General features: G+C 43.5%; 1 protein-coding gene across 3 annotated transcripts in view; it reads left to right on the top strand.

The window, feature by feature from the left end:
- Positions 1-13,823, top strand: part of SH3GL3 (SH3 domain containing GRB2 like 3, endophilin A3) — a 125,944-nt gene that overhangs the window by 78,172 nt on the left and 33,949 nt on the right. For 2 of the 3 annotated variants that reach the window (XM_046654306.1, XM_046654307.1), the window contains exons 3-6: positions 2,449-2,521; positions 5,105-5,248; positions 8,894-9,027; positions 12,728-12,886. In XM_046654306.1, the coding sequence (XP_046510262.1) occupies positions 2,449-2,521; positions 5,105-5,248; positions 8,894-9,027; positions 12,728-12,886 (510 nt within the window). Of the gene's footprint in view, positions 1-2,448; positions 2,522-5,104; positions 5,249-8,893; positions 9,028-12,727; positions 12,887-13,823 lie in introns of those variants that run through there. The other variant, XM_046654308.1, reaches the window with a different exon arrangement.

Here is a 13,823-nt window from a genome sequence, read left to right on the forward strand (position 1 = left end):
TAATCTTCATTTTAGGTTCCGTTAAGTCATAAGCTTAACAGATGAAATCCTAAAGCATTTACCACCAGTTACTTAATTAAGCAAATTCCCTTAGACCTTTCAAACTACAATTATAAAGGCAATGCGTCGGATTCCCCTTAACTTCACATCAAATCTAAAGCAGGATTTTCCTAAGCACTTACATTTCTTGTAACTCTGATAGAACATAAACATTTGTGTTGTCAGATTCTCGTAAACATGTCAAAGATCTTCGTAAACAACTGAACCCACTGAGGAGAGATCCAAGTTTACAGAACTTGTCTCTAGGCCAATGCACATATACACACGTGCTCACACACACACAGCCAGCACGCCTGCCTCAGTAACGTAGACTTGATTCATTTCTTCATCATTTATGTGCTGTCTTTTTGTTTTTCCCCTTGATGAGGAAGATTAGCCCTGAGCTAACATCTGTGCCAGTCTTCCTCCAATTTTTCTATGTGGGATGTCTCCACAGCACGGCAGACGAGGGGAGCAGGTCCGTGCCCGGGATCCAAACCCAGAGAAACAGAGATCAGGGCACTTTAACCACTTGGCCATGGGGCCGGCCCCCTGTATTGTCTTTTTAAACTTCCTAGGACCATGAATTTAGACATTCAGCTAAGGGGAACAAATACAGTTTCAAGCTTGGTCGAAAGCTTCTGACTCTGACCAGATCATAGTTTTTTAAATTACAAAAATTAAATTTTCTGTATTATAAATCAGTCTGCAGCTTGATCTTTTCCTTAGCAGTGCACTGTGGGCGCCTTCCGCATGCATATGGATCTTCTTTATTTTTTTTTCCTCGTGACTAAAGAGTATTCCCCTGTTTGGATGTTTCACAATTTTATTCAATCAGTCTCTCGTTGATTATAATTTAGGTTGTTTTCCATTTTTGATATTAAATAACGTGATCTAACATTTTTTTACATTTCTCGGTGAAAGTCCCTAGAAGGGTGACAGCTGGCACATTAATAGGCCCATTAGTAGGTACTTCCAAAAGGTTGTGTCATTTCGCACTCCTGTTGTATATGAATAGGCCCATTATTCCACACCCATATAACAACTAATATTGGGTATATAATCAATTAAACTTTTTTTTTGGTCAATCTGGTGAGTGGAAAGTATCTCCTTTTAATTGATAATTTTTCTAAATGTTTTGCCAAATGTTTGTAGGCAACTTGTATTTCTCCTCTTTTGTGGATGGCCAGTTTACGTTCTTGTCCTTTCTAGTTGGGTTTCTCTTTTTTTCTTTTTTAATGGGAGTTCCGAGTATTGTGGCTACTAACGTTTATCCTGTATACATTTTCCTGTCTGCTTGCCACTTTTGTCAAACTGCGTGTATTGTGTCTTCTTACTATTCAGTTTGCCATTTTATAGAGTCAGAAGTTTGGTCTTTTCATTTAAGGATGTTTGGGTTTGGGATCATGCTTTGGAAAATCCTTCCCAGCCCAGTATTGTAAAATAGTCTCCGGTATAATTTAGTATTTTGTTTTTTGGTCCATATTTTAAATTTTCTTTGTGGTGTGAAATAGGAATCTAAGTTTATTATTACTTTGGCAAATTTTAACAAAAAAATTAAAATTGTGATGGGATTTGAATTAATTTTACATGTTAATTTGAGGAGGATTTCCATCTTTCCAAATTAAATTTTCCATTTAGGAATGTGGCTTTTCAAAGAGGTATTGTGCATTTCTCATAATATTTATTCTTTATTATTACATATTTTTTTATTGCTCTTATGAATGGGATCTCCTGTTCCTTTGCATTTTGTTTTGGGCTATTGTTGGTATAAAATGACACCATCGAAATGTGCGTATTTAACTGTGTTGTATGTTTTCACATTCATTCTCTGGTTAAGCAACAGCCAGAATGTCCAGGAATGGTTTTGTGGAAGAAAAGATTCATTCTTAAGCTGACAGGGCGGCCTTTGATGTCAGCATTTTCTGCCCACAGAACAAATGAATGTTATTTTGGTTATAATACATGTGATAGTGGGTCTTTTACCTCTGATTTACTGAGGTGGTTTCTCATGTGAATCGTTATTATGGCATCCTTATATAAGTACAGAAATTCAGGTTCACCCACCAGATAAGGAAAGTTTAGCTCTGAAATGTCTAGTCTTGAGAGACCTTCAGGTATGTCCCATAATCTAGTGGAGCATAATAACTTTTCCAGATTTTATAAATATTACATTAATATTCATTTTAATGTTAGGAAAAAGAAATTCATGTTCTCCAACATCATTAGGAGGAAGGAATGTCCCAAAAAGTGAGAAAATATTGCCTGAAAACAAATATTGTTGAAAATATTCATTTGATTAAAATCATTATAATGGTGTGTTAAGTATTAAATTAATGAAAATTACTTCTCTGTTTGTTTTTCATTGAGTTTGTCATTTACCAACATTTTTATGTTTTTTTTTTTAAGAAAATAGATGTTACCAATAAAGCTGTTGCAGAAATTCTTTCCAAAGCCACAGAATATCTTCAGCCAAATCCAGGTAAAGTCAGAAGATGTCATGAAATATTCTATTGTCCGTTTGCTGTCATAGACTCTGATAAACGCCATGTTTTGTTGGCATGTGGTTGACGTGATCTAGAATCTAGAAACAGTGTCCTCTTGCTCAGATAATGAAATTTGGTTTTCTAAAGTTGAGTCTCCAGTGACTGAAGGTGGTCCCAGTGAATCCTGGCTAATGGGAGACAGAGCCGACACTTCTCTGAGCTGTGGTGACATTTTGGGGATGGGGTCTTGGTCTTAGCAGCAAGGCACTGCTAAGCAGAGACGTTTTTTATGAGGTGCTTCAGAGACCCACTAAACATTTTGTAAAAGTTTTCTCATTGTCATTTCCTCTTCTTCTTTAAAAAAAATTTCTCCCATCCTGTTCTAAAGGTGTATATTAATTTGAAATGACTTTCACTTCATGGCTCAAATGCTTAAGAAATGAGGTGTGATGAATATATGAGAAACAGCATAAGCAGGTCCAGGCTTTAATTCCCTTTAATTCCCAGGATAACAGCAGCATCCCTTGGCAGGTGTTCCTCGGTTGTAGATCGTAGAAACCAATAGAGGGCGTCCAAGCCTTGAATTCTGTGGATTTCCGAAACTGCCTTTACTTTTTAGGAATTTATTATTTGCAAGTAGTTACTGTGAGTCCCTTGGCTGTGGGAACCAGCACCGATTCACAGAATCTAGAAAGCAAAAATTGAAAAACGTAAAATTTATAAAATATTATCTCCAGGGAGGATGGTAGGTATAGAAATCTGTAGAACTGATTATAGTTTTAAAAGCCATGATAAGATATCTCTTCCCTTTTCCTGATAAATCAGTCAACACATATAGCAGGTGCTTCCTCTAGGTGAGGGGCTCTCCTGGGTCCTGGGATATACTGTAAGTTAAACTGAGACCCCGCCTTCAAGGAACTGACATTGGAATGGGGTAAGGAGGTGTTGGCTAACAACGAAAGTGTCCAATTGGCCAGAGGCCTCTGGTTCTTCCTGGAGAAGAGGAAGCGAGAGTTGCAGCTTCTAATCCACTTTAATGGCCCTCACTCAGGCCTGTTACATCCCACATCCCACCCTGACAGTAGGAAAGAGGACCAGAGTGTGTGTGTGTTTGTGTGTGTACGTGTGTGTGTTTTTGGTGGAAGAGTAAAGACTGTGAGTCTGGGGACCAGAAGGATAAGTGCTTTGAGGCTGAAGTGGGCAAGATTCAAAAGCCTGGCACTGTGTCTGAAGCCTTGCTACTCAAAGTGTGGCCCACGGACCAGCAGGATGAGCATCCTCTGAGAGACTGTGGGAAATGCAGAATCTTGGGCTCATCCTAGACTGGCTGAATCAAACTCTACATCTTAACAGCATCCTTGGATGGTTTTCATGAACATTACAGTTTGAGAAGCACTGGTCTAGAGTTCATTAAAATAAATATGCAATTATAAAAGTAAAAGAAAATAAAAGCTTACCCCTTTACTACCTAAAATTATCTCAAGCACCGCAAGCTAGTAAGTGATTCATGCTATAGCCTGTGGAATGAAATCCCGAATCCTTAGCTTGGTGTTCAATTCATAATCACTTTTCCCCATAAATATCTCCTGATTTGTCCTGTATTAATTTCTTCTTCTGTCAAACCATCCCACTCTTTATCCGTTGGTTATATACCATACGCATTCCATCTTCTACACCTTACCGACACTGTTTCTGCACTTTTTAGTGGCATCTTTCCATCTTTATTCAGCATATTGTTATATTTTCCTTTCCCTACACCACACCAAACTTTATTTGCATAATTACACCTCGTATATTCTGCCTTCCAGTAATAGACTGTGAGCTTCTTGAGGGTAGATCCTGTCCTACGTCTCTCTGGAGTCCCGGCAATTAGCATGGTGTGTCACACAGAGCCAGGGTTAGTAAACACGCATTGCCTACGTCAGAAAAGAGAAGGTCAGCATCAGTGGCTGCCCATCACTGCCCTAGGGACGAGGGAGCTGAGCAGCACCTGAGGGACCAGGAGCACAGACTCAGGTTCACTGTGAGGGCATCTGTCTCCTCCTGTTGGTTCTCTTTCCTAAGAGGAGTGGGCAGCAGCCCTCCGTCATAATGTTGAATATAATCAGTCCGAATAAATTCTTGGGGGCAGGGAGGGTGTTAATGACCAGCTGGTAGTTTGAAACATCCACCTCAGCAAGTCTATTCTTAGTTTACAGTTGGTCCCCAAGAACCAGGTGTTAGTGTCTGACTCAGCGTGTTAGCATCACAGGGTTCTGGAGTGTCTCGCTCTGTGTGTGTGTGTGTGGGGGGGGTTGTCATAGCCCAGGTTACTATCATTTGGAGTCAAGTCATGGAGCATGTGTGTAATTTCTGTTTCCCATCGTGGCAAACAATGTGCTTAGCACCCACTTTGGCAAAGAATCTAGAAAATCATATGAGAAACGAAGTAGGTCACGCACGGTCCTTTCGTGCCCCAGGTCCTCCTCCTGCATTTGGTCCAGGGTGACCTCGATTTTGCCAGCCACGTTTGTTAAATGCTATGTACCTGTCGCTCCACCTTGTCATTTGAAGGAATTACAAATGACAATGTTTTTAAGCATACAGAGCTAAGCTAGGAATGCTGAACACTGTATCGAAGATCCGAGGCCAGGTGAAAACCACCGGGTACCCTCAGACGGAAGGCTTGCTGGGTGACTGCATGCTGAAATACGGGAAGGAACTCGGGGAAGCCTCTACCTTCGGTGAGTCCGCCGGTCGCCCAGAGAGCCGGGAAGGCCTCCTCTGCTGCTGTTAGGTTATGCACAAAACCTCCACTTAACAACCCTTATGATTTTTTCATATTACCAAGGGAATACATGTTCCTGGCTGGCAGTTTAGAAAACAGAAGCAAGTAAAATAAAGGAAAATGCCAACATGACCCATAATCACACACCCAGTGATGGGCCAAGTTACACTGTTTGTTGCGTATCCTTCATACCTGTTGTTTGTTCTTATATATATTCACATACGCTTTAAAAAATTAAAATGGAGTTATGGTATATCTACACCCTTATGCCCTTTTGTAACCTGTTTTTCCCACTGACTATGTCATGATCCACAGCATAAGATAATACACCTTCTACCATATTGTTTTAAGGGTTGCAAAATATACCATGTATCATAGTTTTTTTCAGCCAATTTCATTTACTGGATATTTAGATTTCTTTTCTTTATGTAAAAAAAATTAACATAGCATTTATAATAACCATTTTCATCGGTAAATCTTTGGGGATCTCCAAGAATATGGTCTTAGATGAAATTCCTAGTCGTGAAATTGCTGTGTCACTAGGATGCCTAGTTTGCAGGTTTTTGAAACATATTCCCAAATGGCCCTCCAGGAAGGTTATGCCAATTTGACACATAGATTTTCCGGCACAATTACTGACTCTGGGAATTATCTTTTTAGTTTGCTTTTAAACAACCGGTCATTTGAGATGTAGCGTATGAAGAATATCTCAGTGCTGTTTTCACTTCCCTTTTTGGTTTATAGGTGAGGCAGATGTTTTATGTTTGTCATCATTTTTGTGAATTCTGTGTTAGAGTCCTTTGCCTGTGTTCCCTTTAAGGTCTCCATTTTTTTCCTTACTGGCTATGTCGTGAGCTCCTTACTTTATGAGCTCTTTTAACGGTCAAGATAGTTGCTCTCTGGCTGCCTTCTATATTGAAATTTTGCCCCATGTGGGCATTTACTTTCCGACCTTGAAGAAGGAGGTCATCGTAATGGAGAAACATTTTTGCTTTTTAAGTAATGAGGCCGGTTGGTCGTCCTTCCTTCCTTTGGCATCGTGTTTAGAAAAAGTTCCACCCCACCACCCCACCGACCCCCACTAACTGTGTACATGTTTATTTATACTTTCTCTCGATTCGTTTTCTTTTCTTACCTTTAAATTTCCAAGCTCCTGAGTTTAATAGGTGAGTATTGTGCAATAGGGTTCTAATTTTGTTTTCTCACAAGTAAACAGCTAGTTGTCCTAACTCGTTATTGAAAAGTTCATCCTTTCTCTGCCGATCAGAGGTAACCTTTTTGTTGTAGTAATTTATATTTCAAGTTTGTATCTGGTCTTTCTCTTCTGTTTTCTCTATCTGTACCCTGTTTTGATCAAGTGTCATGTTTCAAGTATTGTCATTTAAAAATATATTTTCATATATTTAACTAAAATTTCCCCTAGATACTATAAAAATTTCATGGACATACTCACCTGTTTTATTTTTCTGGGTGAAACTTAGAGTCATTTTAAGAACCCTCTACTAAAAACCAAAAAACTCATTAAATTTTGATAGAGATTACTTTAAATTAATAAATCAAATTGGCAGGGAATTGAATGTTAAGTCTTCTGGAAGAGTTTGGCTTGTTTGCTGTTCATGTAGTGGTAACAACGCAGGATGTGGAAACTGAGAATTCAGTTATTCGGCCATAGGGATTCATTAAGGAAATTGGGGAGGGGGGGAATCTTTTGAAAACTTAAAAAGAAAAATCCAAGATGTTAAAACATTCATTAGTCACAGAGGATAACAGTACCCTTCAGAGCAGCCTATTGGGAGTTTTATTTTATTCCACGGAATAGAATAAACGAATGGGGACAAGATGGCCTGTTCCTTATCCTGAAGGCAGGCCAGGTGAGGGAACAGGTGAAACTGCCAGGCAGGCCCTGACCTCCCAGGACAGTCCTGCAGTGCACCTGGCCACGTGTCTGTGCAGGGGGCTTTGATGGGCTGACAATACAGTAGCTTCCTAGGTGCCCAGAGACTTAAGGGACCTCGTGTTAAGGAAGAGAGCTGGTGTCAGGAGGGCATCAGAACCTGTGCATCACTTGCTGTCCCGAGGAAGAGGCTGGGGCCACATGGTGGAACCTCCCTAAAGTGCAGAGACCTCAGTGGGTGAGGCTGAGCCCCACATCCTCATGGAATTGGAAGCACTGATCTTGGGCAAGGAGAACAAATGTCAAATTCATGGCGGTGACAGCCGCTATTCAGAATGCCATCTTTGGTGTGTTCAAAGAAACGTATTTGGAAATGTTTCCATCAAAGCTAAATTAACCTACATTCTGGGGCGCGGGCACTGGTGGCAGGGCGAGTGGTGGGATCGGAAGTAACACCCTCCGTTTCTGGCCATTTGGGCAGGAAAGAGTCCCCAGGCTGGGAAAGGACACCTCATCTCCATCTCAGAATGATTTATAACCAGATTCTGGGGAGTTAGTTAAGGAAGCAGCCTTCTAGGAGGAATGAAGCTGCCAGGGGCCAAAATAGATGGAGTCCCATGGGGCCAGCTGTACTTTACAGTAATTGTTTCCACTTGTATTTTGCAAGGTCCTATAACATACCCTAACTAGCTTATTTCTTAAAAAAAAAAGATGAGGTGAGACGAGGTAGCGATCCCTGTTTTGCAGGCGAAGGAAGCGTGCATGCCCTTGAGACTCGTCGGTGAAACAGCTTGAGGGTCAGAGTTTGTTGGAAAGGCAATTCTTGGGTGGGACGCTCAGGCCTTCAAGCCTGGGACTTGAGAGACCCCCAAGCTCTACGTTTTTATGCGATCAATTTGGAAAACCCCAAATACAGGAAAAATAGTTCAGGCTAGTGCAGCCCTTTCTGGAGATGGTGTTGAGGGAACCCACAGCCCTCCCTGTGCACAGCTACCGGGACCCCGCTTGCAAATGGTGATGGATTAACTGGCGCCAAGATGCCAAGGCGTGATGCAGCAGAAGCCGCCCGTGGCTGCACACACCCAGCATGGCCGGCTGGGGCCTCTTTGCAAGGGCAGACCCCGCCCTCCTTGCTGAAAGGCTGTCTCCCGCATGACACTGCCAGGCTTTCTCTGACATCAGAAAGGATAGGGAGTCTTAGGGCCATCTCAAGAGTACCAGCAGCGGCCTCAAGGAGATCTGGCTGCTGGAAACTGAGATGAGGTTTTGTTCATTTATTTCTATTGTAATCTTTATTGGTTAGTACTTAGCCCCCGATGAACGAATCCTTTTATTGTTTACAAAGAGGGATTTTGTTTTTGAGCTTCTAAGGAACCCTTGGTGCCAGGTCGCAAAAGCATCCTTTAAAAAAACGGAGCTTTACCCCCATCTAGTGGCCAATGTGGTAAGTGCCTCGGTCTGCCAGCCTCGGAATTTTCTTTTGTGTGGTTGGAAAGCGCAGACGGTAGAGAGGAAGATGTGGAAAACAGAAAGACTTTCTCTCTTTTTCTTTTTCTTTTTCTTTTTTTTATGAGTCAAGATTCAAAGGTCCAGGAGCAAGGACCTGGGTTACACACCATCGATCGTCTGCAAACTTTCGGGAAAGAATTCGATAAATATCACTGTTAACCTGGAGTGCTCTTTTTTTATTTGTATTTTCTATTCAAGGCAGTGCACTGATAGAAGTTGGTGAATCCATGAAGCTAATGGCCGAGGTGAAGGACTCTCTGGATATTAACGTAAAGCAAACGTTTATTGATCCACTTCAGTTGCTACAAGACAAAGATTTAAAAGAGATTGGGGTAAGTTCGCTAGGCTATAAATATACCTGTTGATACTTAAAATGTTTCTGTTTAAAATCATTAGGACATTTCTGTAGGGACTTAGTGAAAGCATCATCTCCTTGTGGACAGCCAAATAACTCAGTTATGTTTATCTGGCTCACTGGGAGAGAATACTGGGATCAATTAACCTTTTATTCTGCATCTTATTGAAGCCCGCTAGAAGCCAAGCTAAAGGTGCACATGTCCACAGCCATTTCTCACCTAACAAAGTGATGCCACGACTTTGTAGTGGGTTTTTGATCATCAAAATCGTACCGTATTCGTTGCATCTTTTGGTACGTTGCACTAGTGGTCATTATTTTCCATTCCTTCTCAAGGCAATGAGTATCTAGGAATCAACGTTTCATGTTTGGAAAACCGTTAAAAGTGGCCTTCCAGAGCACCGTGGGAGCTTTCAGGGCCCTGGAGGTGGTCACATGCCGCTTGCTTGGTGCTGTTTTAGTGGATGTGCAAAAACTGCTTCGAGACTTCTACTTGGCCGGGGACGGCTACTCTGGAGGGACGGCCTGCATTCAGACCTGCTTTGGGCGCCTCTCACGGAGCTGCGCAGGAGACCCCCCATCCGGGTGCCTTCAGGAGTGATCTCCCTGCAGCCGGGCAGCTTGGGAGTAGTCAGAACCTTGGGGTCTCCTTTCTCTTTCTTCAGACACAGTGATTCTTTTTTTTTTTTTTTTTTTTTTTTGACACAGTGATTCTTGAAGTGTGGTCCCTGGACCAGCAGTGTCAGCATCATATGGTAGAAATGCAGATTCTTGGGCCCTATTCCAGACCTCCCGATGGGAAGTCCTGGATGCCTATATAGGCATTTAGGGTTTACACTGAAACAGAGGGTATGAAGGGGAATTCAGAAAGGTTGAATTACAAATGAAACCCACCATTCAGGAATGCCTGAACATCCTGCCCCTCCACCAACCTTCTGGGCCCCCTCACTCATGTCGCCCTCTTTCCCTTCCATCTCCGGGAAAGCTTTGTTCCTCCTACCCCCTCAGGCCAGTCCTCTGCTGGGCCCCAGGGTCCATCCCCCGTCACCTCCTCAGGGCCTTTGCCACGGCCGCCATCCTCTCTTCTGTATCTTCATTCTTCCCTTTCTATCTACTGGCTTCTTCCTGTTAAAATTTAAACACATTGACACAGCAGCCCTTGACTCTGGCTTCCCGTCTTGCCCCCTCCAGTCTGTTGTCCACACCACAGCCAGAGCAATCTGCCTAAGATACAGACCCTTAGTAGCTGCCCACTGACATTGGAATAAAGATCCGAGGCCGGCCCGGTGGCGCAGCGGTTAAGTTTGCACCTTCCACTTCAGCGGCCCAGGGTTCCCCGTTCGGATCCCGGGTGTGGACATGGCACCGCTTGTCAAGCCATGCTGTGGTAGGCATCCCACATATAAAGTAGAGGAAGATGGGCACGGATGTTAGCTCAGAGCCAGTCTTCCTCAGCAAAAAGGGGAGGATTGGCAGCAGATGTTAGCTCAGAGCTAATCTTCCTCAAAAAAAAAAAAAAATCCAATAGTAAAGTCCTTAATTCCCGCCTCCTCCTTCCCTCCATGCCTGATGGCTCAGCCTTTCCCCACGGGGACCCCTCTGCCCAGCCTCGCTGAATTACTTGTGGTCCCCAGGGGATGTGTTGCTTTGTGCTGTCTCTCTGTTCGTTGTCTTTCTCCTGTCCCTCCCTCTCCTGGCGAAGTCATCTCACTCTCCGCTCTCAGCTTAGATGCTCTTTCCTTTGGGAAGCTCCTGTTCTCTCCCCGACTAGTCAGGTGCGCTTCTCTGCTGCCCTGTGCTGTGAGCGTCGTGGCTTCTCCTTTTCTGTGGCTGAGCAGTAAGTGCCTCGGGAGAAGGAACTGTGCCTTGTTCACTTTTGTAGCCATGATGCCTGGCACGTGGTTTGTGCTCACAAATTACGATCAGGAGGATGAATCTAGAGAAGAAGTGACATTCTGGATTGTGCAGATACCAAAACATCTTCCCCAAATGCAGAGCCTTAAACCACGTACCTCCTTTGCTAAATTACATAATAGACATATTTCTTCTTGGACTGTTGTCCCTGAAGAAAGCCATACAAAAAGTCCCCTGGAGGACATCGCTCTTCTACTTGACCTGCCTCGGTGGGGTAGCCAAGGACACGATTGTGGATCCTGAGCTGTGAGCTGGAGAAATGTGCAAAATACATGTATACTTAAAGGTTGCAATTCCCTATGCGACAAAATAACTTTCTAAGTGACATCTCTTGTTATTCAGCTGCCATTTGATATAGAAACTTGTAAATCTAAACTTAAACCATATACATCATGTGCCCCATATCCCATATCCATATTTCAGTCAACAATGGACCACATATGTGATGGTGGTCCCATAAGATCAGTACCGTACCATGTATGTTTGTGTAAGTGCGCTCTGTGATGTTTGCACAACGACGAAACTGCCTAGCGACATTTGTCAGAATACATCCCTGTCGTTAAGCAACACACGACTGTAATGATCAAGAGTTAGGAATCTGACACTCAGAAGACTTCACTGTCAGCGATGCTCTGTGTACCTCAGACATCAGGAGCAGGGAGCCTGTTCCTTTAACGCACAGCTGACTTAGACCTGTGAAGGGTCTTGCGGATTTGGAGGGCTCTTGCGAGCATTTCCTCACCCATAAGCAGCCAGGCTAGATATTCTGGTCCCCATTTTACAACCGCACAGAGGGGTTTAGAGACTTGCGCAGAGTCACAGAGAATGTAAGAGAGATGCTTCTGACTTTCTCTTCCATATGCCCTTTGCACCTACTCCTTATGGAAGGCAGAACCACTGCTTCCCGCTAACATGATGGTGAAGCTACCCACATACTTCAGCGGGACGATCTGCTTTCATATGTATTTTCTATATCAAATATCTGTTTTCCAGGGGTTACAGTCATAAACTCTTAGGGGCCCCTCCCTTGCCCTGGACAGTTGTCCCCTCTACCGTATTTCTGACATGGGATCTCTCTGCTTGAACACAAACTGTGAAGGGGATTACTATCACACGTGACAGCCCATTCCATGCATGGACAGCTCTAATATTTATACTTGCTGTATATTTTAAAGAGATTCTATATTTTTAAAAGAAATTCCACCATTTGACAGGTTGGCTGTGAATATCTGTCCTCTGGGTGTATCACATTCATTCATGGCATTTTTTCAACTTATTCAATGTAGTTGTTTGGGAACCTTATGGAAGATGAATACGTATTTTAGGGGGCACTAGAAGTCTGTGTTTTTATACTCTGCTTCTTAGTGTGGTGTTGACAGTAGTGCCAAAAGAAATGTCCCTATTTTTGGTATAGCTAATTTGGTTGGAAATTATCTGGACATCAGTAGAGCCGAAGTGAGGGGTTCTATAAGGAAGTTTGGAAAATAGAATCTGAGTACCGATCCTGGGACCTTATGCTCCCCGTAGACGCTCATTCATTCTGTCATCCATCCATCCATTCATTCATTCCACCAGTGTTCCCTGAGGACCTTCAGCGAAGGGTCCAAACGTTGCCAAGTGTGCGCAATAGAAATGTAAGGTGGGTTCCTGCCCCTAGAATTGAGGCCGACAGAAAGCAATGCCTATGTTCCTCGAAATCGCAAAGATCTTGGTGCCGCGTTTGAGGGGGACATTTCTCTGAGGGACCCCCTTGTCTCTTTCAGCACCACCTCAAGAAGCTGGAAGGCCGCCGCCTGGATTACGATTATAAAAAGAAGCGAGTAGGTAAGATACCAGACGAAGAAGTCAGACAAGCGGTAGAAAAATTTGAAGAGTCAAAGGAGTTGGCTGAAAGAAGCATGTTTAATTTTTTAGAAAATGATGTAAGTATTTAAACCAAACAGGAGACTTTAATGTGAATGAAAACATTGCCTGTGTGACTAGGATCCGCATGTTGACAAGCTCCGCACACTGACTTGTTACAGAGGTTTCCAGAATTTTCCGTAACCGTTATCTCCTGCCTCACAGGTAGCTTCATCAAGTCCCAACCCAAACCCCACATCCGGGGAAGTCCTGTGTACCCCGGGGTTGCTTCAGAGGTGTGCTCCAGCCGGCGCAGGGAGGGGACGTCTCACTCTGGACCGGCGATTTGTGTTGAGGCCGTGGCATTTGCGGTTTTGCAGGAGGATGGAAAACGCGTGTCCCGTGGCACTTTGCAGTTTTCCTAAGACTGTGAACAGCTGTCCGTGAGGCGGGCGTTTGAGGGGGCACTCCCTCATCACCCAGCCCTCTGAGGCCTTCACCTGTCATAGTGAACGTTCAGGATGTAAGGGCGGGACCTAGCTTTTTCAGCTGTATTGTGGCGGTGCTTGTGAACTCGAGGAGTGTGGAGGTCTTGAGACGCATCCCCCCAAAATGCTAATATTCTATTACACTGTCATTCTTGCCACCAACTTTTATTTTTGTTGTCCTTGTGAAATCTGTCTAAATAGAACGAAAGGGGATGGGAGCCCCAGCTCGGCAGCATGGCGGCCAAAGGCCGCCTTCTTTGCCGTGGTAACGAAGAGTCCTTTGGCATTTGTGCCTGGTGGAAGAGCATCGCCACCTTCCTCCCTCCGGAGTCCCTGCCCCGAGCCTGGCCTCGGGGATGCCATGAGCCGTGTCAGCCCGGCATTTGCTTTGGACCTGTCTGTTGAACTTCCAAACCTGTGAAGACAGATTGGGGCATTTATTTATCTGCAAAACCATGTTCTACTTAGAATAGTTTTTTCAAAGGTACATTGAGGTCTTGCTTCTTTTGAGTCAGGTCACACAAAACGT

Source organism: Equus quagga, chromosome 2 (assembly GCF_021613505.1).
Source record: "Equus quagga isolate Etosha38 chromosome 2, UCLA_HA_Equagga_1.0, whole genome shotgun sequence".
Lineage (NCBI taxonomy): Eukaryota > Metazoa > Chordata > Mammalia > Perissodactyla > Equidae > Equus > Equus quagga.